This window comes from Lemur catta, chromosome 4 (genome assembly GCF_020740605.2).
Source record: "Lemur catta isolate mLemCat1 chromosome 4, mLemCat1.pri, whole genome shotgun sequence".
Taxonomy (NCBI): domain Eukaryota; kingdom Metazoa; phylum Chordata; class Mammalia; order Primates; family Lemuridae; genus Lemur; species Lemur catta.
Genome location: NC_059131.1, coordinates 797,375 through 821,030, shown reverse-complemented (window position 1 = coordinate 821,030; position 23,656 = coordinate 797,375). Strand labels below are relative to the sequence as shown.

Genomic DNA, 23,656 nt, shown 5'->3' with positions numbered 1-23,656 from the left:
AAATTTTAATCTCACTCAACGTCTTTGGAGAAAAATTTTAATTAAAACAAAATAAAAATGAATTAAAGCATAAATTATTAAAACAAATTAAGATCTATCAAGATAAATAGGTGATGCAAATTCTGTAGAACGTAAGCTCTGCCGTTAGAACCTTCCTGGCTGGGGGCTGGGTCCTGTAGCCTGAGAGCTGCAGAGAGAAGTTCTGCAGCAGCCGCGGCCGACCTCCCGTGTCCCTGTGCCCCGTCTCTGTGCCCTGTCTCTGTGCCTGGTCTCTGTGCCCACCCATCTCTGTGCCCCGTCCCTGTGCCCTGTCTCTGTGCCCCGTCCCTGTGCCCCATCCCTGTGCCCTGTCTCTGCGCCCTGTCTCTGTGCCCCATCCCTGTGCCCCGTCCCTGTGCCCTGTCTCTGTGCCCCGTCTCTGTGCCCACCCATCTCTGTGCCCTGTCTCTGTGCCCGGTCTCTGTGCCCACCCATCTCTGTGCCCACCCATCTCTGTGCCCTGTCTCTGTGCCCTGTCTCTGTGCCTGGTCTCTGTGCCCACCCATCTCTGTGCCCTGTCTCTGTGCCCTGTCTCTGTGCCTTATCTCTGTGCCCACCCATCTCTATGCCCAGTCTCTGTGCCCTGTCTCTGTGCCCACCCATCTGTGTGCCCTGTCTCTGTGCCTGGTCTCTGTGCCCACCCATCTCTGTGCCCTGTCTCTGTGCCCTATCTCTGTGCCCACCCATCTCTGTGCCCGGTCTCTGTGCCATATCTCTGTGCCCACCCATCTGTGTGCCCGGTCTCTGTGCCCCATCTCTGTGCCCCATCTCTGTGCCCACCCATCTCTGTGCCCGGTCTCTGTGCCCCATCTCTGTGCCCACCCATCTCTGTGCCCCATCTGTGTGCCCACCCCCGTCTGTGTGCCCCGTCTCTGTGCCGGCTGGCAGGGCTTCCGCGGCCTCTGGAGAACACAGCCAAATAGTAACTGTCGTCTGGCTCTTGAGCACAAGACAGATGTGCCACTGGCTGCAGCAGCCTCGGTGGGTCGTGTGACATGCTGGGCCCATCACCCCCAGAGCCTCCGTCTGCCGGGACCGTCTCTCCTCACGGGTGAAATGCTCACTTCCGCCACCAGGTGGCGCCGGTCCCGTCTCCCGCCTGCCTGGGACAGCACCTCCTTCCTGCTACCTGTCAGGTTACCTGGACTTTGCGCAGAGGCCGCCAGGCCCAGGTGGCAGGACAGTAAAGTGTCCCCTCTGTCTGCCGTGCAGGTGTCCAGTGCCCGGCTGTGACGGCCAGGGCCACATCACGGGGAAGTACGCCTCCCACCGCAGCGCCTCGGGGTGCCCCTTGGCGGCCAAGAGGCAGAAGGATGGGTACCTCAACGGCTCCCAGTTCTCCTGGAAGTCGGTCAAGACGGAGGGCATGTCCTGCCCCACGCCCGGCTGCGACGGCTCGGGGCACGTCAGCGGCAGCTTCCTCACGCACCGCAGGTGAGTGGTCACGTCCTGGGCCCGGCTCGGGCAGCTGGCCGCGAGCTCCGGAAGGCGGCTGTGGTGGGAGCAGGTGCCGCGTCTGCGTGGTCACCGCGTTCAGAGAGGAAAGGCTGGGACTGTCATGCCAAACTGAGGACGTGCGGAGGTTTGGGGAGAGAGGGAACCAATCTTGAGTCCAGTCTGAAGGCCCAGCGCCCTCCACCCTCGCTGCGTCCGTAGTGGGACAGCGGTTTGCAGTTGGTTAGATCAGGACTTACAGTGAGAAATAGATTCCAACTTTAGACACACAGACGCGGCGAACATCTCCAGATTCAGTTCTCTGCAGGCCCCACTGGGGAGAGAGCACGGTGGCCTCACCATGCATGCCTGTGCCAAGGATCTAAGAGAAAATTTCCCGGATATCCAATCAGCTTCATTCACTTTTATTTGCTTAATTTAAAAACAAACACATGCTGTTAGATAGCGGTGGGAGAGGCCTGTTTCGTGGGGTTGGACGGCCCAGACGGTCTCTGTGGGGGATGAGGGAGCTGAGGGGACCCACTTCCGAGGCTGGTGGAACCCGGCAGGCTGGGGGTCCCCAGCTGCAGGGGGGAGACAGATGCAGGTGTCACACGTGTGATGCAAATGCCATGACCGTTGGGAAGGCTTGACAGTGGTCCCTTCTCCTGCTGTAACTTTCTGTACAAGGTGTGCACGAGCCTCTCTAACCTGCCTGCAAAACCACCCCACACACAGAGGAGCAAACGTTGACATAAAAACCAAAAGGAGTAATGGTGTGTTGAGGATATGTGCCCCGGAGTCTTAAAAACTTTTACAGAATAATTCTTTAATTATTAAAGAAATTCCTGCTCAGGTAGAAAATGCAAATGATATTAACGGGTTTAAAGGAAAAACCAAATGTACTTTCCCTGACCTGGTCTCTCAACTCCCCTCCCACAGGCAGGCGGTTTCCACCCGCTTTCAACTGCCCTTGAGCAGATCTCACACGGCGAGGCCAGGGTACACGCATGTGCACACACACGCACACACACGCGTGCTGGCACCGTCAGCTCCCCTTTCACACAAGCAGGTCCCTGCACAGGGACAAGGGCCTGGGCTGTTCCCCAGCACAGCCCCAGGGCCCAGCCCGTGGTGGGGTCCGGTTCTCGCGGATGAACCCCCCGACCACCCCCCCTGCCGCGGCAGCACAGAGCTGCGGCTCCCCTGGCAGAGCACCCTGCCCGCCGCCACCCCGGCTCCTTGCCGAGAGCGCCACATAAACAGCCTCCCACGTGCACTTGCGTGTCCTGCGAAACCACAGCTTCAGGACGTGGTCCTTGAAGCAAAAATGCTTGTCTCCGAATTTTGACATAGTGCCAAGCTGCCCTCCAAAAAAGCTCCTGCTTCCCCAAATCTTTGGCTATTGATAACAAGTCTAGAAACTTTTAACCCCCCGCCCCCGTGTGGCGTGTGAGTAAGGACACTGTCTCGGGCAAGCGCTGGAGTTCCGGGCATCTGCCAGAGCCAGCCCTTGCAGAGCCGCACGTCCCGGAAACGCTTCCTCTTCTCGGGTTTTGCCGTCTGACTTTAGGAAGGAAACGCTGGGGGCTGTATGTGCCGTGTGTTCTCCTGTCCCCACCCTTTTGTGTGCACGGGCGTGCGGGGTCAGGGAACGACCATCTGCAGACGTCCGGGAGGGCTTGGAGCCCAGGAGCTAAATGGACAACGTGACAAGCGGGGACATTTTGCACAAAAACTGCACACGTGTTATGTGCATAGATGTCAGGGGCATCTCTACTGAGAATCCTGCAGCCCAGCCCAGCCCGTTGCCTCGCACCCCTGGGGGGCACTGTCTTCCGCACCTGCCCTCGGCCCTCTCGCCCCAGCTCCACGCTGGCCCGGCTGCCGTTCCTCCCCCCGCAGCCCCACGCGCTGCTGCAGCCCCTCCCTCCCTCCCTCCCAAGCAACCTCCCCTGAGCCTCTGTCATGGCCTGGAAGATGCATCCGACCCCTCAGCAAGACAGGGAAGGCCGTGGGCTGCCAGCCCCTGCCCTCTCTGTCCCTCCGCCCCTCAGTCATGCCCAGGCCCAGGGGCAAGGCTCAAGAGCTTCTTCCCCGCCCCCAGGCCCTTCACCCCCTTCAGCCAAACATCTGTCTTTACAGACCCACAGGACGTCACCTCCCCAAGGTGCCACCAGCGGGTCATCAGCTCCCAAGTGTCCCTTAAGGAGATTTGTACCCACAGGGCAGCAGCCCTGGGGGAGGCATCGGCACCCTGGGGCGTACAGAAAGGCCGTGGGACGAGGGAGGAGTGAGAGCCAGAGGATGGTGCTGTGTGGCCGGGGCGTAAATCCCGCGGCTGTATCACTAACCGTGCGGCCTGTTAGCTACTCTGAGCCAGCTTTCTGCTCTGCCAGACGGGACGGCATCGGCTGCCCGCACTGTAGGCCACGTCCCAATGGCATGTGGCACGTGACAAGCAAAGCGTTTGCAGGGGCTGGCTGCTGCTGTTAATCTGTCATGACCTCCGTCCTGCTGCCCGCGAGGACACTGGCTAAACCTTGTTCGTCTAGGGAGTGAGGACAGACCAGAAGTTCGGCCACCTACAGAAATGGCTCCTCAAACCGTCTTTTCTCGGGCTTCCTTTTTCTAGCAGTATTTTCACAGTCGCTGCTGAACAGCCCTGGCTCCAGCTTGACCTGGTGGGCAGGTGGGGGCTCCCGGCTGCGGGGGAGCTCTGTGGTGGCAGCCGTCCCTCAGGTGCCAGAGGGGTGCTTGTTTCCCGAGGCAGGAGGGCAGCGGTGCCCCCTCCCGCCCCATCTGCTCGCTGGGAGGGGGGCAGCTGGTGGTCACGCCGCAGTCCGGGCTGTTCCTGCCCCAGCCCCTGTGCACAGGCCGCCCCTGCAGCCCTCCCCGGGCAGGCGGGGGGAGCCCGCAGGGTCCTGTCTGCAGGGGCCCCTGTGCAAGAGCGCGGAGCTCACGCAGGTCACTGCCAAGGCTGGGGAGCCGCGATTCCTGCGCTAAGCACGGAGAGGCTCCTCCTTCTCCTAAGTGCCCCGCGCGGAGCTCTCCGGAGCCTTGGCTTCCCTCTGGGGAGCAGATTCCCTCGGTGACATCTGATTCTGAGTTCATGACTTTTAAGTCATTTTTGGTTATTAAGTTCATTTCAGCTCTTAAAATTCAATCCTGTTCTTTTACAAACCTCGTTCTCGTATGTGATTTGAGGCACCCGCCAGGCCCGGCTCTCCCTGTCAGGGGTGTCGGGGAGAGGCCTCGTCTGTGCCCCGCCCCAGCCCCTGCTTCCCTGGAGTCTGGAGGGGGCAGAGGGCTGGAAGACCCCCTCACGGCCCCGCCCTGGCCGGTTGTCCCCTGCTCAGGTGGGCACCGCCTCTCCTCACAAATGCGTCACCCCACTTTCTCCCTGTTTTCCTATGGCGCCACATTGGTTCAGGGCTTCCCAGCTTTGCCCCTGGCCTGTCAGGGAGCTCTGCACGGAGAGATGTCCTGGCGGCCAGGCCTGGGCCCAGCGCAGACCGCGCCACGGCGCATGGAGAAGAGCCCCTTGAAACCTCCCACCTTAGCAGGACACAGAGACCTCCAATGACACTGCCATACACCGTGGCCAGGATCCCGAGTGCCCACAAAAGCCTAATTCCCCGGTAATGTGAGCAAAATGTGACGGATGCAGGGGACACGCCAGAGAAGCTCAGCCACCGCGGAGCTTGCAGCCCCCAGGCTCACCCGCCGGCCCACCCAGGCCGCCGTCCTGGAGCAGATCTGCCTGTTCTGAGGACACTTCCCCTCTCCATGGCTTGAGATCGCCCTGTTTGGCACAGAATTTCGTTGGGGTCGGGGGGACTCCACATTCCGCACCTTGGGTTGAGGAGGGACCAGAGCGGCCTCCCCTCCGCTGAACAGAGACCCCCCAGGGCTCAGAGCACAACCTCTGCCTGCTCACAGCCCCCGGGCCGGAGTCCAGGGAGCGTCTGGGAGACAGGGGCTGGGGGGGCTGAGTGGGCACCGGTGGGCGCAGGAGTCACGGCTACATGGCGCCGACGCTGCCTCCCTGTAAACGCTCTCCACAGTCGGGAGTCCACACACGCACGGTAAACACTGTGCTATGATATACGGTGACAGTGTTGGCATAGTAACAGTGTGCGTGCTGTGCGTGGAGTGTGTTGCCCCTCACACAGACTCCACATCACATGGTGACAGGTTTGTGCTAGTGATGGTGAAATAGCGAATAGTACAATAAATAAATTATCATAAGAGTAAACCTCATTTTATAGGAATCTGCGTCTGGATGTGCAAGACTGGTCTTTCTAGAAATCAATCGAGATTGAGTTCTACTGAACCCCAACGTCCCTCTGGCTGGGGCCTCGCGGTCCGGGGTTCTGGTCTCTAGGGAAGTTGTCATCCCACCTCCTCCTGGGCTGGGCAGAGAGCAAGGCCCCTGCACGTACCCTCCACCCCCCTCCAGCTCCTCATTTCCTCCCCAGGGGCAACCCCTGCCCCGCCAGGTCCTCCCGACCACGTCCCGGAGGGCTGTGCTTGTGCAGCTGTTTCAGCTGTGACGTTCTCCAAAGAAGGTCCCTTCTGGGCTGACGCCTGATAAAAACACCAGGCCTCCCTGAGCTCCTTTTGAAGCCCTGCGAAGCTTCCCCTGGAGCCCCTTGGAATTCCTGCTGGTGCCTGTGCCAGACGTCTGGCCCGGGGTGGCGGAGCCGGCTGTTGACTGTTTGCTGCCCGGAGCCTCCCGGCACCGACACTGTCCCTGCAGAGCTGCGCTCAGACGCAGGCTCCAGCTGGAGAAGTGTCCATCCTGGGCTGCTGGGTCTTCCTTCAGCGCTACGGTTCACCACCCTGTGGCCCCCCTGGTGCACGTCCCTGGCAGGAGGCAGGCACAGACGGTCCCCCAGGGGCCGGGCGGGCTCTGGCCCCACAGCGCCAGGTGCCCAGGGCAGAGCGGAGCGGCGCCAGCAGGTGGCAGAGCTGCCCGCACCGGGCTGCTCACAGGCTCACTCCCAAATGCGACCGCGCTGGCGCAGCACTCACCGGTGGGACTGGAGGGCCGGGTGCCGGCGAGTTCACACAGAACGCACCGCTCTCCGGGCCTGCCTCTGTTCCCGACTCAGTCTCCCAAACCCTCCCGAGGCCCCACGCTCCGTGGACAACGCCGTGGGCTGCCACGCCGGCTGGCGGCTTATTAACTGGAAACTGAGAGCCACCAAAAGACGACCTCCAAATCAGGACTGAGTCTGGCGCAGGCGGGAGTTTGTGCTGGGGAACGTCCCCACCCGGGGACACCGGCCCCTCGTCCACGGGACCCTTCGCTGAGTGTTCCTGCTCTTGTTCTCTCTGCACTTAGTTACTTGCACATAACCTAATCTGACTGTCCTGAGGGTAGGAGAATGTGGGGTGGGGACAGTTACTGTGGGAATTTTTAAAAACCAAGCCCTGAGGAGCCCCCGCCCCCTCCCAGCAGAGCCCCCAGAGGGCGTCAAGGGTGCCCCAGTGCTCCGGCCCCAGGCAGGGTGAGACCCCAGGTGTCCTGGAGCAGAGACCCCCTGAGGGCATCTGAAGGGCCTCAGTCCCCACCCAAGGACCTGAGTCCCCGAGCAAGCGGGCCAGGGACGTCCACACGACCACAGCCACGTCTCAGAGCTGCTCCCTCGGTGGCACCGTGAGGAGGTTGGGGGATCGGGGTTCCCTGAGATCAGGCTAAAGGGGCCAAGTGCACTGTGCACGTGCTCGCCCTGTGGGCCTTGGACTTGGCATCTCTGTGAGCAGCCATTCTTGGCTGCTGCTCTCAAACTGTGCAAGTATTTGCTGGAAATTTCCTTGGCTTCGTCACACAGCAACTCCCCTGCACGCCGCATCCTGCTGGCTCCACCACTTGGACCCGGGACAGGAGGGGGTGGGAGTGCTGCGAGCAGCGTGGGAAGGAGGAAGGCTCCCCCTCGGCCCCTCCGGAGAGGGCCGCCAGTGCCAGAAGCTTCTGGAAACCCCGAGGGGAGTTAAGCCCCTCAAGGGAGAATTGCCCAACCCCTCCGCATTGCTGCCCTCGTGGTTCTGTCAGTTCTACCAAGTGCTTCTGTGTTTCATTTGGTGATGAATAATACTTAGCACAGAATGATTGTCGGACTTGCGTCTTCCAAAAAATATCTCAGCTCGAAAACGTTACGTGAAGCCTTAGCGGTGGAGGGAGCAAAGTCTTTACCGGGGACTTCCGCCTGCCAAACCTCAGTTCATCTCCTTTGAAGGAAAGGCAGACCCACCTGCCCACAGGGTGCGCCCTTGCGGGAGAAGGGGGCTGGCACGGCTCCACCGCGCGGGGCCCATGGTGAGTGGACACATGGGGTCGCTCTCGCCCACCGTGGGATGCGGAGAAGCCGCCTGGGCCGAGAGGAGCCATGGGAAGTTGGCAGACGCGCAGAGGAGCAGAGAAATAATGTGAACTTGCGAGAATGAAGCAGGAAAGGCGAGACGGGCTCCAGCCAGCTCTGGGGTTGGGGCAGGAGCAGCAGTGGGTGTCCTGGGGGTTCCTGAGGGGACCCCGGGCCGAGGCCTGTGAGCCTCCCCCTCCCAGGGCCAGACCGGGAAGCGCCTCAGAAACCTTGGATCCTCCAGGTTTCTGGCCAGGACGGCACCTTCACCAGCTCCTCTGTCCACACGGCAAACCTTGGCCACGTGGTCCCCGCGCCAGGGCACCCCGGGCGGAGGGGCAGGGAGTGGAGATGGCTGTGCAGAGAGCCACAGGCCACGACACTCCACCACCAGGACCAGGGTGGCAGGGAGGCCCCTCCAGCCGGGACGTCCATGCCGGGCACAGCCACTCCCCCGTCACCGGGCCCAGCTGCAGGGGGGCCTGGACTCCTGTGTCCCTCAGGGGGCCAGGCCTGGGGACGTCTGAGCCGCTGGGGTGTGATTCCACAGGACGGGACAGGACCCTTCTCTCCAGGCTTGACTGACCTCATATCTGCCTTTTGTTGTTGTCATTTCACGTCCTTTCCTATAGACAATGTTCAAAATACCCCTGTAAAGTAGGGTTTTATTTGTTTTTTAATCTCCATTTTACAAATAAAAACACCAAGGCTTAGAGAGCACGGAACATGGTAGGTGGGACTTACGCGGAGATAATCTAACACCAGAGCCTGTCCTGCTCCCTGGAGTCTGCAGGTTCTGTGTAACAGGGTCCCCAGGAAGCTCACACGGAGCAGAGCCGGGAGAGAGGCCCCGCTCCCCCTCTGCTGTGCGGGGCCCTCCCAGGGCGCCCCTGTAATTCAGCAGGCACTTAGCCCCGGGGGAGCGAGAATACAGCCTCTGCCCTAGAGGAGCTCCCCTGAGCGCCTCCTTTACAAGTCTGCAACAGGACCGTAAAAGACAAAGAGCGTGGACTGCATGTGCTCCCGGAGAGCGGCTCGGGGAAAGGTTTCTGCAAAGGCTGAATCTCAGAGAAAATACAGATTACACGGTGTCGACCTTCCGTGCTCTACGGTTGTGTTTCTACTGAAGACGTTTCATCCCCAAGTGCTCCCGGAGCACTTGGGTGCACCTGGCACGGCGCCGGCTCCACGGAGCAAGCCGTCCGTGAGCGGGGGCAGGGGAGGCACCCAGGGATGCGACGGCCCGTTCTGCAGACCACGCGTGAGGACAGGGCGCCGGCCCGGCGCACACGGGCAGCCGGCGTGGAGAACTCGCGAGTGGGCGGTGGAGGACCCGGGAAGAACCCTCCAGGCCACGGAAATGATTCCTTAGAGTTTAGCGGATGTTCTGATGTAGTTACTAGATGCAAATATCAGGTCAAAAAGACCACTTAGACCTTCAGTGTGGACAGAGGACAAGGGAATATTTGTTATGTAAAGATACGATTTCCCCAAAGTGACCACTAGTATCCCCACCAGAAAATGTGTTAGAAAAATGTGTCTGAAGAGACAGTTAGAAAGCTTCATGATGTTAACAGACATCAAGGAGATGTTTCTGATGATTCCGTGACCTACCCGTGCGACTATGGGGCGTGGCTGACACGGACACACCCCTCACACGCCATCATGCCACCATGCGCGGGGCTCATCCAACACGCAATGTACGAGCGAAACTCAAACTGTCACATGTATGTGACGTCACACGTGTGACAGTTTCCCTCACACCCGTACAGTAAGTGCCTGAGCACAGTGGTGACGACTCCCACGGGTCCCTATGCGGGAGGGTTGGGGTCGGGACGGAGGCCCCGCGCGGCCCACGCGTGTGAGGAAGCTGCTCAGCTCCGCAGAGGAGGGCTCAGCACGGAGCTCGCTCTGCCCCCAGCAGACAGCCCAGGGAGAGACAGGATGGCGGTGCCCTCCGCTGAGACACACCCGCCACACGCAGCCACATGGGAGCCCAGTGCACCCGAGGCAAAGAAACCAAGTCACAAATGTCACGAGACACCTGGAAGGTTTGAAAACACACCCTTTAGTTGGTGAAATTAGCCAACGGGCTGAAAAATTAGGTGAATAAGGACATTGTGGCTGGGTGTTTTTCTCTGGGATTCACCCCAAATAGTCTGTTGGGGGAGGGGCCTGGAGGGGTGAGGCAGGACCTGCCGGGAGCCCGGCGAGGGGACCTGGGGTGAGTCGGGGCTTCTGCTCTCACTGCCCTTGTGGGTTCGGCTGGTTGAATCCAACCTCTGCACAGGTTCCATGCTGCCCACATGTCCTCCCTGCACGTGCACGGCTGGCACACGGCAGGCCATGCACATATTCTCCCTGAGTGTGCACGGCTGGCACACGGCAGGCCATGCACATATTCTCCCTGAGTGTGCACGGCTGGCACACGGCAGGCCATGCACATATTCTCCCTGAATGTGCACGGCTGGCACACTGTAGGCCATGCACATATTCTCCCTGCGTGTGCACGGCTGGCACACGGTAGGCCGTGTACATGTCCTCCCTGAGTGTGCACGGCTGGCACACGGTAGGCTGTGCATGTGTCCTCCCTGCGTGTGCACGGCTGGCACTTGGTAGGCCATGCACATATTCTCCCTGGGTGTGCACGGCTGGCACATGGTAGGCCATGCACATATTCTCCCTGAATGTGCACGGCTGGCACACTGTAGGCCGTGTACATGTCCTCCCTGAGTGTGCACGGCTGGCACACGGTAGGCTGTGTACATGTCCTCCCTGCGTGTGCACGGCTGGCACTTGGTAGGCCGTGTACATGTCCTCCCTGAGTGTGCACGGCTGGCACACGGTAGGCTGTGCATGTGTCCTCCCTGCATGTGCATGGCTGGCACTTGGTAGGCCATGCACATATTCTCCCTGGGTGTGCACGGCTGGCACACGGTAGGCCGTGTACATGTCCTCCCTGCGTGTGCACGGCTGGCACTTGGTAGGCCGTGTACATGTCCTCCCTGAGTGTGCACGGCTGGCACACGGTAGGCTGTGCATGTGTCCTCCCTGCATGTGCATGGCTGGCACTTGGTAGGCCATGCACATATTCTCCCTGGGTGTGCACGGCTGGCACACGGTAGGCCGTGTACATGTCCTCCCTGAGTGTGCACGGCTGGCACACGGTAGGCTGTGCACGTGTCCTCCCTGCGTGTGCACGGCTGGCAGTCGGTGGCTTTGTCTGATGAAAGGTGCTGTCCTGTGTCCTGCTCATGGCTGTCCTCTGTGGTGGACTGTGGCCTGTGGCTAACGGCCGCCTCCTGTCCCCCCAGCTTATCCGGGTGCCCGAGAGCCACGTCGGCGATGAAGAAGGCGAAGCTGTCCGGCGAGCAGATGCTGACCATCAAACAGCGTGCCAGCAATGGTGAGGTGCCCACGCTCAGGGCTGGCCGGGCTGCGCCCGCGGCCCTGCGTCCTCTCACGTCACAGTTACAGCTGCTTTTCCTAGAAAGCAGGAGCAGGAATGATTCCTGCTAATCACCCTGGGAGGAAGAGCAGTCTTCCCCAGAGCCCTGTCCTGGCTGCACCACTCGCCAGAACCCGGTCCCCGTGCCCTCTCTGGCTCCCCAGAACCCCAGGGCACCGCCTTCCTGCCACTGCCCCTCGAGTCCTCACGCCCGGCTCCGCCCAGCACAGGTGTGTGCTCTGTTGTGCCGGGAAAACACAGGCCTCGGGAGGACGCCGACGATAGGAGGGCCGCAAACGCCCTCAGAGTCCACACTCGCAGGCCCTCCTGCTGGCCACGATTGATTTGTTTTCTCAAGGTCAATACTCTTAGCAGTTTGCAGTCACTCCTGGACACAGCCAGAGCAGAGGAGTAGCTGAGTGCTGAGGGCCTGTCCCTAGCAGGGGACTGAGCATCGCTCTGTCCCCTTTCTGCCCTCAGGCTGTGAACACGAGTCCTTTCTGTGGGATATTTAGTGCCTCATTTTCCATATTTTTGTGCTTTCTGTTGGTGATTTTGCTGCTGAAGTTGTCCCCCAGACACAGAGCTGAAGTGTCAGGGGTCCCTAAGTGCCTCGCTAGGAGCCCACGCACATTGCTAACCCTGACAGATAAGCCACACTCAGGCAGGAGCGGCCCTGAGCTCAGCATCAATGAGGCCACGACACCTACTAAATACGTGGTCTTCAAACAGAAACACACATGAAACAGGTGTTCACTGACTGGTTGACACAAACGTTCCCAGAGGCTCCTAGGAACCTGCCCCTATGTGTCCCCAGGAGCCACATGGTTCAGCTCTCACTTACTTGGTGCTTGAGGTGACTTCATACAGCCTGACTCCCACGAGAACTAGAGCGACTGTGGCCCGTGGCCCTTCAGCTCACTGGCCACCTGCTAGCAGAAGTTCAGCCCCTGCTAGCTCTCAGAGAAGCAGAATCTCAGGCCCTCACTTGCAAGATGTGTCCCTAACTTCATGTTTTTAAAAGGAGCCTGCAAAGCTCTGTGAGCTCCCAGAGGTGACAGCCCATAGATGCCCCCGCAGAGGCCAGAGCCCCCAGTTGTATCTTTGCCCAGAGGCTGCCTCCCCCCCCAGCGACTGACAATGAGCAGGAACGTGAACAGCCCTGGGCTGGGGGCTCGGGAGCCCACGAGGGTCTCGACCTCTGACCATTCACTCTCCGTCCTGGGGACAGCGTGAGAGCCACCTGTCCCCAGCCTGTGCCTGCCCACCCTTTACCAGAAAAGCAGTGGACCCGTGGTAGCTTCCTTAGGTCCTTCGTGGCCGGGGTCCCGGGAGCCGGGGCCCTGCCCCTCTGCCGTCACACGGGGCGAGAAGCGTGGGAACCACATGCGTTAGACAGGCTCTGCCTTCCAGAAGCTCCCAACCCACCTGCCCGATAGTCCCCAGATGGCTGCGGAGGGAGCCCAGATCTGAGACCCCAGGGCAGCCAAGGCCCCTCCTCTCTGTCTCAGGAGCCGTGTTCACTTTCAGAAAGAAAACACTCGCTAAACTCCGTCCACGGGCCAGGCATTTCCCAAACACTTAGCCTAGAATTTCAGCCCCAGACAATCCTGCTGTTAAAGCAAAACTCCTCAGACAAGTTGCTCTGGGTCTGTGGTCCTTGTCACCCGTGCTCAGTGGGCCCGAGTCAGCACGCACCGCAGCCCGCCGAGGGAGCAGGTGCTCTGCAAACGCAGCCACAGGCCCTGCGCCCGGATGCACTGGGACAAGCTGTGCAGCCTCCGAGGGTGCCGGTGGCTGGCAGTGCTCACCAGGTGGCCGCGCAGTCAGCCGCACGGCCGGGGAGGGAGCCACGCGGGAGCAGACAGCCGGGCTGAGCCTGTGGGTCGGCGCCACAACAGAGTGGCTTCTGCCCATGGTGTAGGGAGGAGGCCTGAGGTCAGTCTGGTGCCCGGAGCCCAACCGCGCAGTGCTTGGGGCTCCTGTGCGTCTCAGTTGATTTTTCTTCCCTTTAGGTGCCTTAGGTGGGGAAGGGACAGTCCCAGATTGTGACTCTTGTTTTTTTTTTTAATTCAAGTGTATGTTTGTCTAGCAAATTCGACTACAAACATAAAAAGAACAAAGAAAAGCCCCAGAATTTTAACTCTAACATTTTGCGGAGTGGTTCTGACAAACTAATATTCGTCATTACAGGTATAGAGAATGATGAAGAAATCAAACAGTTGGATGAAGAAATCAAGGAGCTAAATGAGTCCAATTCGCAGATGGAAGCTGACATGATCAAACTCAGAACTCAGGTAACAGTGTTTGAAGCCCCCAACCTTAGCGCGGTGCATGGAGTCGGCTGTAGGAGGAGCGTCACGTCCTGGTGCTCTGCCCGTTTTCTCCTGCAGTTTTTCACGTTGCAATGTTGGTCTTGTGCAAAGTGATGCCCACGGCAATATGTGCTGTGATGGGGTGGCCCCGGCCACCGGGTTCTGCATGTGTGTGTGTGTGTGTGTGTGCATGTGCGTGTGTGTGCATGTGTGTGTGCACGTGTGTGCATGTGTGTGCGTGTGCGTGTGCACGTGTGTTGTGTGTGCATGTGCGTGTGTGCATGTGTGTTGTGTGTGTGCGTGTGTGCGTGTATGTGTGCATGTGTGCATGCCTGTGTGTGCGTGCATGTGTGCGTGTGTGTGCGCGTGTGCACGTGTGTGTGTGCGTGTGTGCATGTGTGTGCACGTGTGTGTGCGTGCGTGTGCACGTGTGTGCATGTGTGTGCGCGCGTGTGTGCGTGTGTGTGCGTGCATGTGTGTGCGCACGTGTGTGTGCATGTGTGTGTTGCATGCGTGTGTGCGTGTGTGTGTGCATGTGTGTGCACGTGCGTGTGTGTGCACGTGTGTGTGCGTGTGTGTGCACGTGTGTGTGTGCGTGTGTGTGCGTGCATGTGTGTGTGCACGTGCGTGTGTGCATGTGTGTGTTGCGTGTGTGTGCGTGTGTGTTGTGTGTGTGTGTGCGTGTGTGTGTGTGTGTGTGAGAGAGATGAGCAGCACTGGTGAGCAGGCCTTCTCAGAGCACCGCGTGTGCCTGCACAGGACGAGAGGTTTCCTTCCAGGGCGTTCTGGTCCCTCACGTGACTTAACCGTCACGCTGCACGCAGTGGCGGCCCTGCTCCCAGTCTCAGTGAGGGCCTGATGCTCAGGGCCGCTGGATGTCGGGGGATTTTGCCAAGCTGCGTCCACAGAGTTTGGGCCGCGGAGCGGCAGGTGTCTGCCCACCTCGTGGGAGGGCGCCAGCTGCCGCCAGCAGGGCCACACCGGGCATGAGCCGGACCCGCCATGGCACTGGCAGCTGGTCTGGGCACCAGCCTTGATCGCCTGGTGGGCGGGAAGCTGGGAGGGCGAGTGAGGTCCGGGCCAGGCAGGCCCAGCAACTGCCCCTGCCCTCGCATGTGGCTGGAACCATCACGCGTTTGGTCCAGGCTCCCAACTCACAGGCCTGCCCCTCCTCCTCTAAGCCTTCCCCTGCACCTGCTAACGGTCCCTGACAGAGTGGCTTTGGGCAGGTAATCCGTGACCTTAAGCGCCCTACCAGGTAAGTGTCCGTCAGCCTCGTTTTGCACACGCGGCATCTGTGACTTAGATAGGCAAGTTCCCCAGCCAGGCCACGGCCACAGAGGCCTCGTCTGACCCCGAGGCTGGCACGTGGCCAGCTCTGCCTTGCTGCTTTGGGGTCCCAGACACCCAGCGCCGGCCTGGGAGCTGCACAGGGCTGGCTAGCAGAGGGGTCCCCTTCCCACTGCGAGCACAGGTAAGGTGAGGCACTTCTGTCCTCTTAGTAATGAAGTCTCTACCCTGACACCCACCCCCACCCCCCGTGGCCTTGGACCAGCCCCTCCCCAGCTGCCCAGGTGCCCTCAGGGCTCTCGGGACGCTCACCCAGCCTCTGTGTCCCCTCTGCTTGCTGAGATGAGGCCAAGGGACGTGAGAGAGATGCAAGTGGCAGTGCTCACGGTTAAGGGGTGGTGCCATCTGCCAGGCAGCCCCGGAGGTGGGTCCTCCTGTCACCCCAGCTGAATGACAGAGGTTGAATGACACAGGTGGGCGTTTCCTTACAACGCACCCACGTGTCGGGCTTGGGGTGCTGTGACATTGGGCATCTTTTCTCACCGCTGCACCCACCACGTGGAGGAGAGTCCTGGCTGGCGGAGGACCCGGGGCCACAGGAGGCCAGCAAGGCCGAGTTTGACAGGACAGACTGAGCCTCCACCCTTGAGTTTCACTCTGTTCATAAGGGAGAAAAGCCTGAGAATTTTACCTTATTTCCGCTTTTGAACAGCACATTTCTGAGCAGTCCCTGAGGATTCAAAATCCTCCTTCTGTCCAGGGTCTTCAGTCCACGGCCCCCGGGGAAGCCCCTGTGCACGGGGCACATCCCAGACGCCCAGGAAGGTTTCCCCGCATGGCCCAGCCCCTTGCTCTTGGCCACTGGCCGCCCAGTGGTCGTGCGGCTGCTTGGCCTCCTCCCTGCACCGGGCAGACGCTGCGCTCACGCAGCTCTGAGCAGGCTCGGCGCATGTGGCCGCTGCACGCGTGGGCTGGAACACGCAGGCTCCGCGGGCCCGGCCTCCCTGCCCAGGGGGCGCGTGTGTTCACGCTCTTTCCACTGGCTCCTTGTCGGCATCTGGGGGGGGTATTTGCACCTAAGGACATCTATTGAATCTGACGTAGAAAATAAATTTGACCAGGCATGGGGGCATGGGGGCACACACCTGTAATCCCAGCACTTTGGGTAGGCTGAGGCAGGAGGGTCAGTTGAGCCCATGATTTCAAGACCAGCCTGGCAATATAGCAAGACCCTGTCCCTGCAAAACCTATATTTTTAATTAGCCAAGCATGGTGTGCACCTGTAGTCCCAGCACTTTGGGAAGCTGGGGTGGGAGGACCACTGGAGCCCAGGAGTTCGAGGCTGCAGTGAGCTCTGAGGACGCTGCTGCACTCCAGCCCAGGTGGTAGAGTGAGAGCCTGTCTCAAAAACAGAAAAGGGAACTTTAAGGGTTAATGTTTATTCCCACTGCCTTGGCCGATGAGAGCAGTGACTTCCACAAATGTCCCTGTGCGGTGACTTCCACAAATGTCCCTGTGGGTGGGTCTGTCTATACCAGGGAGGGCCAGCCCCACACCCTGGAGTGGCTGGGAGCGTTCAGGCCACAGTCCCCGAGCTCTGTAGTCTCTGGGGCCAGATGGTGAGCTCCAGCCCTACCTGGGGCCGGACCGTGGAAGGCTGCAGCTCCGGCCCAGCCCTCGGGGGAGGGGAGACAGCCCAGCCCTGGGGGAGGGAGGAGGAGACAGCCCTGCCCTCCAGGGTGCCTGCGCCTCTCTCTCCTTGGTGGGGGTCGGGGCTGGCACCTCCCACACCCACACTCCCTGCTGGAGCAGAGCAGGAGGGGACAGAGCCTTCCGGTACCCTGTGACCTGAGAGATGGGCCCCGCCCTCCCGGGGCCCCCAACACTCTCCAGTGACGCCCACCCAGGGCCCAGGCCGGGGACAGTCGTGGGCGGCACCTGGACGGTTAAGAGGTGTGTCGGCTGCAGGTGCCCCTGGGAACAGAGGAGAGGGAGGACGCCCGGGCCAGCCCCGGGCCCTGCAGTTGCCCAGGTGGAGGTGCAGACTGAGGCAGGTGACGGGAAGCCACGGGAGCACTTCTGAACTCCAGGCGCATGTGCGGGGGGAGGCCCTGCCATTCTCTACGGACGGGGTCCAGTGTCACCATCTCAAACCCAGACACACTCTTATTAAAACGTCAAATGTTCAGGCTGCCCAGTTACGAGAAATTAACATTGGGACAAAAGCATTTTTGTTTATTTGGATAGATGAGTTGGCCGATTTGGAACGTGTCTAAGCAGTATTTTGGGTCAAGTCAGCGCAACCAACACAATTTTTCTATCTACCCAACAAAACCCGGCATTTTTACGCTCTACAGCTTGGGAGAAGGGGTCTGTCCCTGGGCCTGGACCTCACACAGCTCAGATCAGAAACCCGGTGCCTGTCCCATCTGCCCGGCCCAGCCAGTGGCAGCGCAGCTCCAGCAGAGTGGCCACGGGGTCTCTGAGCCGCCGTCTGCCCAGCCCAGTTCAGCGGGACACCCGGTGCTGAGGCTGGGCCAGGACCCGGCTGGGCATACCCAGCCCTTGACTCTGGATTCTGCTCACATCAGCGAAAGCCGGGACTTCCCACCCTGCAGAGGTGCGAAGGGGAGTGGCAGCCCATCCCCGCCCTGGACACGCAGGGCAGCGAGCCTGTGGTCAGGGTCCCGGGAGCAGAAGGTCGTGCTCAGGAACAGGGCGAAGGAGACCCAGGTGGGAGGGTGGTGAGGCCTGTGCGTGGGCCCAGGGTCGGGGAGCCCGCGCCTGCCTGGGGCTCGCAAGGAGGGTGGAGGACGGCGGGGCTCCTGCGGGCATAGGCCCTGGCAAGAGACAGGGACGGCCCAGGCACAGGAAGCAGCGGGAGCCAGAGGAGGAAGCTTATGGCCCACGGTGGGCTCAGCACGGTTCCATGGTGCTGTGGGGTTTGAGAGTTGTTAGAATTCGAAAGGGAACGAGCATTTTCAGGCCAGACTTTTAAGGAGAAATCCCGCAGCTCTTGCTCCACGGCCCTGAGGGACCAGGGCAGACGCCACTGTGGAGTTTACGCTCACCCCGGCCTCTGCCACGGGTGTCGGCACCACGCATCAGAGTGGGCTGTTCTCCCAGGGCCTGGAGTTCTCCGTGTAATCCAGACCCTGCTGTCCCTGAGTCCCTGTGTCCAGTCCTTTCCACACACGTGTGGGCAGCAGGGAGCTCTCCCCCACGAGGACACGTTCCTTCCACCCCGGCTGATGTCTGGGAACCTCGCCTGTGTCCCGTGTGTTTTGGAAACACGTCTCACCACCCCAGGTTCGTAGTCTGGACCGGGAACCGGCACACGTTCCCCCCGGGGACCACACGGCAGGTGTTTTGGGCTCCTGGGCCTGTGGCCTGTGCCCTGCCAGCTGTGTTGCATCTGAGAGTCACACGCCTGTGCATGCGTGTGAGTTTGCCCAATACAGCTTCATGGCAGCAATTTGAATGTAATATAGCTTTCCCATGTTACAAAATGTGATTCTTTTGTTTTTCTCTAACCACTGAAAGACGCAAACACCATTCTTAGCTTTTAACGTCAGGGGAGGGCTGGGTCCAGGCAGAGATCGCCGTCCTCAGGGGCGCGGGGTCAGAGGGGAGGTGACGCGGCCCAGTGGCGGGAGCTCGGCCTGCCCCGCACGGGGGTCCCTGCTGCTCACAGGGGCTGTCTCGGGAGGGGTCCCGCAGGCAGCGCTCACCGCGGCCTCCCAGACCTCACTGTTGCTCCAAAATCAAAACCAGAACCCGCCTTCCCGGGACAGCCTCCCCCACCACAGGGAACCGGGCGCTCCTCAGATCTGAGGCGGGGATTCGCACGGGGGACAGTGCCCTCCCTGGACACCTGCATCAGAGACTTTCCAGACACAGGGTGTTGCGAGAACATCTGGTACCATCGAGTGCCCTAGACTGGGGTTGTTTTGTTTTGTTTTGTTTTTGAGGCAGGGTCTTGCTCTGTGTCCCCGGGCAGGTGTGTGGTGGCACCGTCGTAGCTCACTGCAGCCTTGAACTCCTGGGGCCCAGCGATCCTCCTGCCTCAGCCTCCCGAGTAGCCGGGGCTGCAGGCACAGCCACGACGGCCTCCAGATTGGGTTTGAATGGGACCCGCCCGGCCTGTCCTGTTCCACGTGCCCCTCCCCGAGCCCGGTCGGCCCCCTCCTCAGACGGCACCTGGCTTTGGGGCTGGGGAGACGCTCCTCCCACATGTCCTTTCTCAGCAGCTGTGTCTGTGTCCACCACACGGTGCTCAGCTCCGAGACGTCCCTGGGCTGTCTCGCATTAGTCTGGGCCTACAGGCGGGGTCAGAGGCCCTGGGCACAGCGTGTCTTACCGCAAGCACTCTGCACGTCTCGGCATGAGACACACTCTGGGCAAGTGTTGTCATTCCCGTCTTGCCGAGAATGACCCGCGGTTTCCCTGGCGAGTCCAACCAGGCTGAGTCTCTCCAGATTGCTGGCGCGCGGGAAAGGCAGACGCGGGTGAACAAGGGGTTGCATGCCAGGAGCTTGGAGCTGAGCGCTTACTAGCGGCAGATTCAGATAGTTCGGGCAAAAGGGGGTTCAGCTGGAAGGGGTGCAGCTGAGAGACTTGGCAGGTTTCTGGCAGACCCGTGTGTGGCTCTAGTTGCCCCCTGAACTGGCCGGGGCTTGCCGGGCTGCTTGTTCAGGAGGTCACGGTTTCCCAGGCCGCAGAGCTGTGGCGCCAACGCCCTCGTTTGTCTGCGCAGGCCGCGTGCTCTGTTCCGCCCAGAGGGCGTCAGTGCAGCGAGGTCTGTTCTGCTCTCGGGAGGAGCCAAGAGCCGTTCAGCACAGCGGCCGCCAGCCCACGCCGGCCAGTGTGGGAAGCTGTGGCCTGACCCCTCGATGCACGGAGATTCCCCAGCACAGGAAACATTGCAACCTCCTCGGAAGGGTCTAGACTTTTCCATAGAGAATACAGTTAGGGGAGAAACTGATGTAAAATGACAACACTCAGACTCTCTCTGGAACAAGAGAGAAAGGAAGGTGGGGGGAGCCACACGAGGCCTCTGTCCCTGACAGAACGGCCAGTTCCGCTCGGGTAGACAGCAAGCGGAAAGCCCGCCTGGTCCCTGGTGAGAGGGCGCGACACGCCCCACAAAGAGATTCCCATTTGTAGCCCTTACCTGCGCGGAATGCGATTCAGGCTGGAAAGAAGAAGCATTAGCAGCAGATCAGCAAAATACTAACCCAAACAAATTATAGTGCGATCCCGCCAAGCCCGCAGAGAGAGCCGGGTGGCGCAGGGTGGCAGGGCCGTGTGGGTCTCCAGGCACCGCGGGATAAAAGTCAGCACGGTCCGGGAACCTAGCGTCATCCCCCATTGTAGTCCAGTCACCAAATTGTCAAATGCGGTGACTCAAAAGCATAAAAACCAGCCCCGTGAAGTGACGGCTTCTCCACTCGGAGGCCGGCAGCCTGTGGGCTCGGCCGCGAGCGCCGCCGCCTGTGTTACATGTCGCACGACTGTGCCTTGCAGATCACCACGATGGAGAGCAACCTCAAGACCATCGAAGAGGAGAACAAGGTGATCGAGCAGCAGAACGAGTCCCTGCTCCACGAGCTGGCCAGCCTGAGCCAGTCGCTGATCCACAGCCTGGCCAACATCCAGCTGCCGCACATGGTAAGTGACTGAGGCTCTCGCAGAGCGCGCGGTCCACTCCGTAGCACGGATGCTTAGCGCTGTTACGTGCGTGCTCCGCGGCCTTCGGATGTGTGTGGCTGCCACCCCGAGACCGTAGCGTTAACGGCTAGACCGTTGGTGGGCTGACCCCGACACCGAGTGTGCTCTGAATAGGCCTCTCCCCTCACTCACAGGGGCTCGTGCTGTTAGACTATTTTATGCTTTTGTGAATATACTATTGAGAAAATAAAAGCTGTATATGAACTACTATTTAATATCTCGTAGGATCCAATCAATGAACAAAATTTTGATGCTTACGTGACTACTTTGACGGAAATGTATACAAATCAAGACCGTTATCAGAGTCCAGAAAATAAAGCCCTACTGGAAAATATAAAGCAGGCTGTGAGAGGAATTCAGGTCTGAACAGCTGCCCTAGTGATGAAGCTCTTGCTTAAAAAAGGATGCCTCTTGTTCTTGCTGCTGTACCTTACCAGAAAGTGTTATGTATTTATTTCTGTTTGAAACAGTGCTATGCTTACAAGACTTCATAATGATTTCATGTCTTGCTCTGAGGACAGTACCTGCAGAATAGTTTCGAACACATCCACATTTTGTATGTTTTCCATGTGAGCTGACATAGCGTGTTCTACCATGTAATGTTTATAGCTGCCATGTGTGCACATTGGGGGGCATATATATTTCTGAAGAGGTAAGCTGATCAAAATAAATAGAGTGTAAATTCTTTTTAATGCTTTAGTGATTAAATGTTTTAGTATTTTGAACTGAAATGGACAAAAAAAAACACAGCTTTGAATGACCACATCGTGGCCCCGAAGCCACTTTTTAGACCTTATCATTTTGCCTCATGTTGGAGGACTTTGTGGAATTTAAGAAATACATTTTGTGTGCATATTGTTTCATAGCAAGAATTGGTTGCAAAAATGCTTTATTTTTGAACAATGCTTGGAAATATTATGTGATTTTTTTGTTTGTTTGTTTTAGGAGGATGGTGTATGGTGGGGGCAATAAATGAGGTTTTTTGCATTCCAAGGAAATGACATGTGGATTAACTGTAAGAAATGAGATAAGTAATTTGTTGTAAGACAACATCAAGCCATGGAAACTTGGCAGAAGATTCAAAGCAGCTTAAACAGCACTTTTAAATTAACTCCTAGACATCACATGGTGAGACCGTGGAAGCGTCAGTTCAGACAGGAGCTGGTCAGAGGTCGACCCTGCGAAGATGTCCTTTCCTTGTCAATACACTGGAACCAGCTTCTCGTGCCCCTAGAGCCCGCTGCCCTCTGAGCTGCCTGTCCGGCCACGCAGCTCGCCGAGCAGAGTCTGCGTGTTTTCAGTTTAAGCTAAAAGACCATTTACGAGCATTTACTTCCCCTTCTCACCTTTACGCATTATTACTGTCATTAATCTTATTATTTGAGGGGTAAAGGCAAATGATTCGTGAGAGTTCTAGTTACTGGACTGAATTTTCTGCTGGATCTGGTGAAAAAGCAGCTCAGTAAACCCCCCTGACTTTGACGAGCGTCTGGGCCCCCGAGAGTCCTCCCACGTGGCATTGGTGTCCCTCCCCCCGGAGACCAGGGACCACAGAGCATTGGCATAGCCTGTCATTTGAGTATTGTGACCTATTCTAAGAATGAATGCAATCAGATTTTAAAAGTAACTAAATATACTTCAGCACTTTTTTGCTTTACACTAGATCATCTTAGACTTGTTTAAGCCCTCGAGGTCGGACTGTTTCCCGCCAACGACTGCGCTGTCTGCCTAAGACCCCTGTGGCTGCTGCGTCCTCCTGAGTAGTCCGTTGATGATGTGTTGTGTTCCTGACGTTGACTTGATTTACATTAATAGCATCTCTTCCTTCCATGTCTTGATGTTATGCAGGAAGTACAAAAGTACTTTAAAATTTTGTTATGAAATAAAAAAAAGATGGGTTTTGTAAAAATAAAAAAAAAATATTTTTAGCAGAACAGGACTTACAGGGTCATTGTCCCCACAATGTGCCAGTCGACTATTTGCACTCGCCTTGTCCTATATGTCCGTGCGGAGGTGTGCAATTCCCGTGTCGGCAGCCTTGCGACGCTGGACCCGGGTGGAGTACGGAGGAGCCCTCGCGGCTGATCAATGATGTTGGGAAGAGAGGACTACAGGGATCCCAAGACAATATTCTGATACAATATCAACCTCGGTATATATATATATGTATAAATATATGTATATCCCAGCGGCACTTTATACTGTCCACTGTACAAACGCTTACAGTTTTCCACGAGGACTTTACTAACAGCTGGGAGAAGACGATGTAATTACCGGGCTCTGCGGAACCTGCGTGCACAGCCCCCTCCTGTTGCTATGGTTGCAGCCGCCGTGCTCAGAATTGCCTTGGAGCTGAAGCAAGGTGCTCGCAGTCCCCGGGCCCCGCCCGCCGGGCCCCTGTTCATAGCAGCATCTGCATCCCCACGCGTCCGTCTGCAGCTTCCTCGCCAATATAGTAACGCTTTTAGTAGAGTATAGATAGCATCGGTTTTGGATTCTTATTGTTATCACCTATGTACAATGGAAAGGGATTTTAAGCACAAATCTGCTGCTCATCTAACGTTGGTACATAATATCAAATCAAAAGTTATCTGTGACTATTATATAGGGATCACAAAAGTGTCACATATTAGAATGCTGACCTTTCATATGGAATTATTGTGAGTCATCAGAGTTTATTTATTATAACTTATTGTTCATATTCATTTCTAAGTTAATTTAAGTAATCATTTATTAAGACAGAATTTTGTATAAACTATTTATTGTGCTCTCTGTGGAACTGAAGTTTGATTTATTTTTGTACTACACGGCATGGGTTTGTTGACACTTTAATTTTGCTATAAATGTGTGGAATCACAAGTTGCTGTGATACTTCATTTTTAAATTGTGAACTTTGTACAAATTTTGTCATGCTGGGTGTTAACACATCTTACTCTAAATAAAAAAGGTGTTGCCACATTTGTAGCACGAAGGATCTCTAACCAGGGTCCGTCTCTTCACTCAGGGCTGGGAATCGCCGTCCGGGGCCCTCA

The 23,656-nt window shown here is 58.2% G+C and overlaps 1 protein-coding gene across 3 annotated transcripts in view; it reads left to right on the top strand.

The window, feature by feature from the left end:
- MYT1L (myelin transcription factor 1 like) overlaps positions 1-23,605 on the top strand; it is a 140,150-nt gene extending 116,545 nt beyond the window's left edge. Inside the window, exons 16-20 of one of the 3 annotated variants that reach the window (XM_045548966.1) lie at positions 1,252-1,473; positions 11,156-11,247; positions 13,483-13,586; positions 20,421-20,564; positions 21,570-23,605. In XM_045548966.1, the coding sequence (XP_045404922.1) occupies positions 1,252-1,473; positions 11,156-11,247; positions 13,483-13,586; positions 20,421-20,564; positions 21,570-21,596 (589 nt within the window). In that variant the 3' untranslated portion in view covers positions 21,597-23,605. Of the gene's footprint in view, positions 1-1,251; positions 1,474-11,155; positions 11,248-13,482; positions 13,593-20,420; positions 20,565-20,849; positions 20,991-21,569 lie in introns of those variants that run through there. The other 2 variants (XM_045548965.1, XM_045548964.1) reach the window with 2 other exon arrangements.
- Positions 23,606-23,656: the final 51 nt, after the last annotated feature.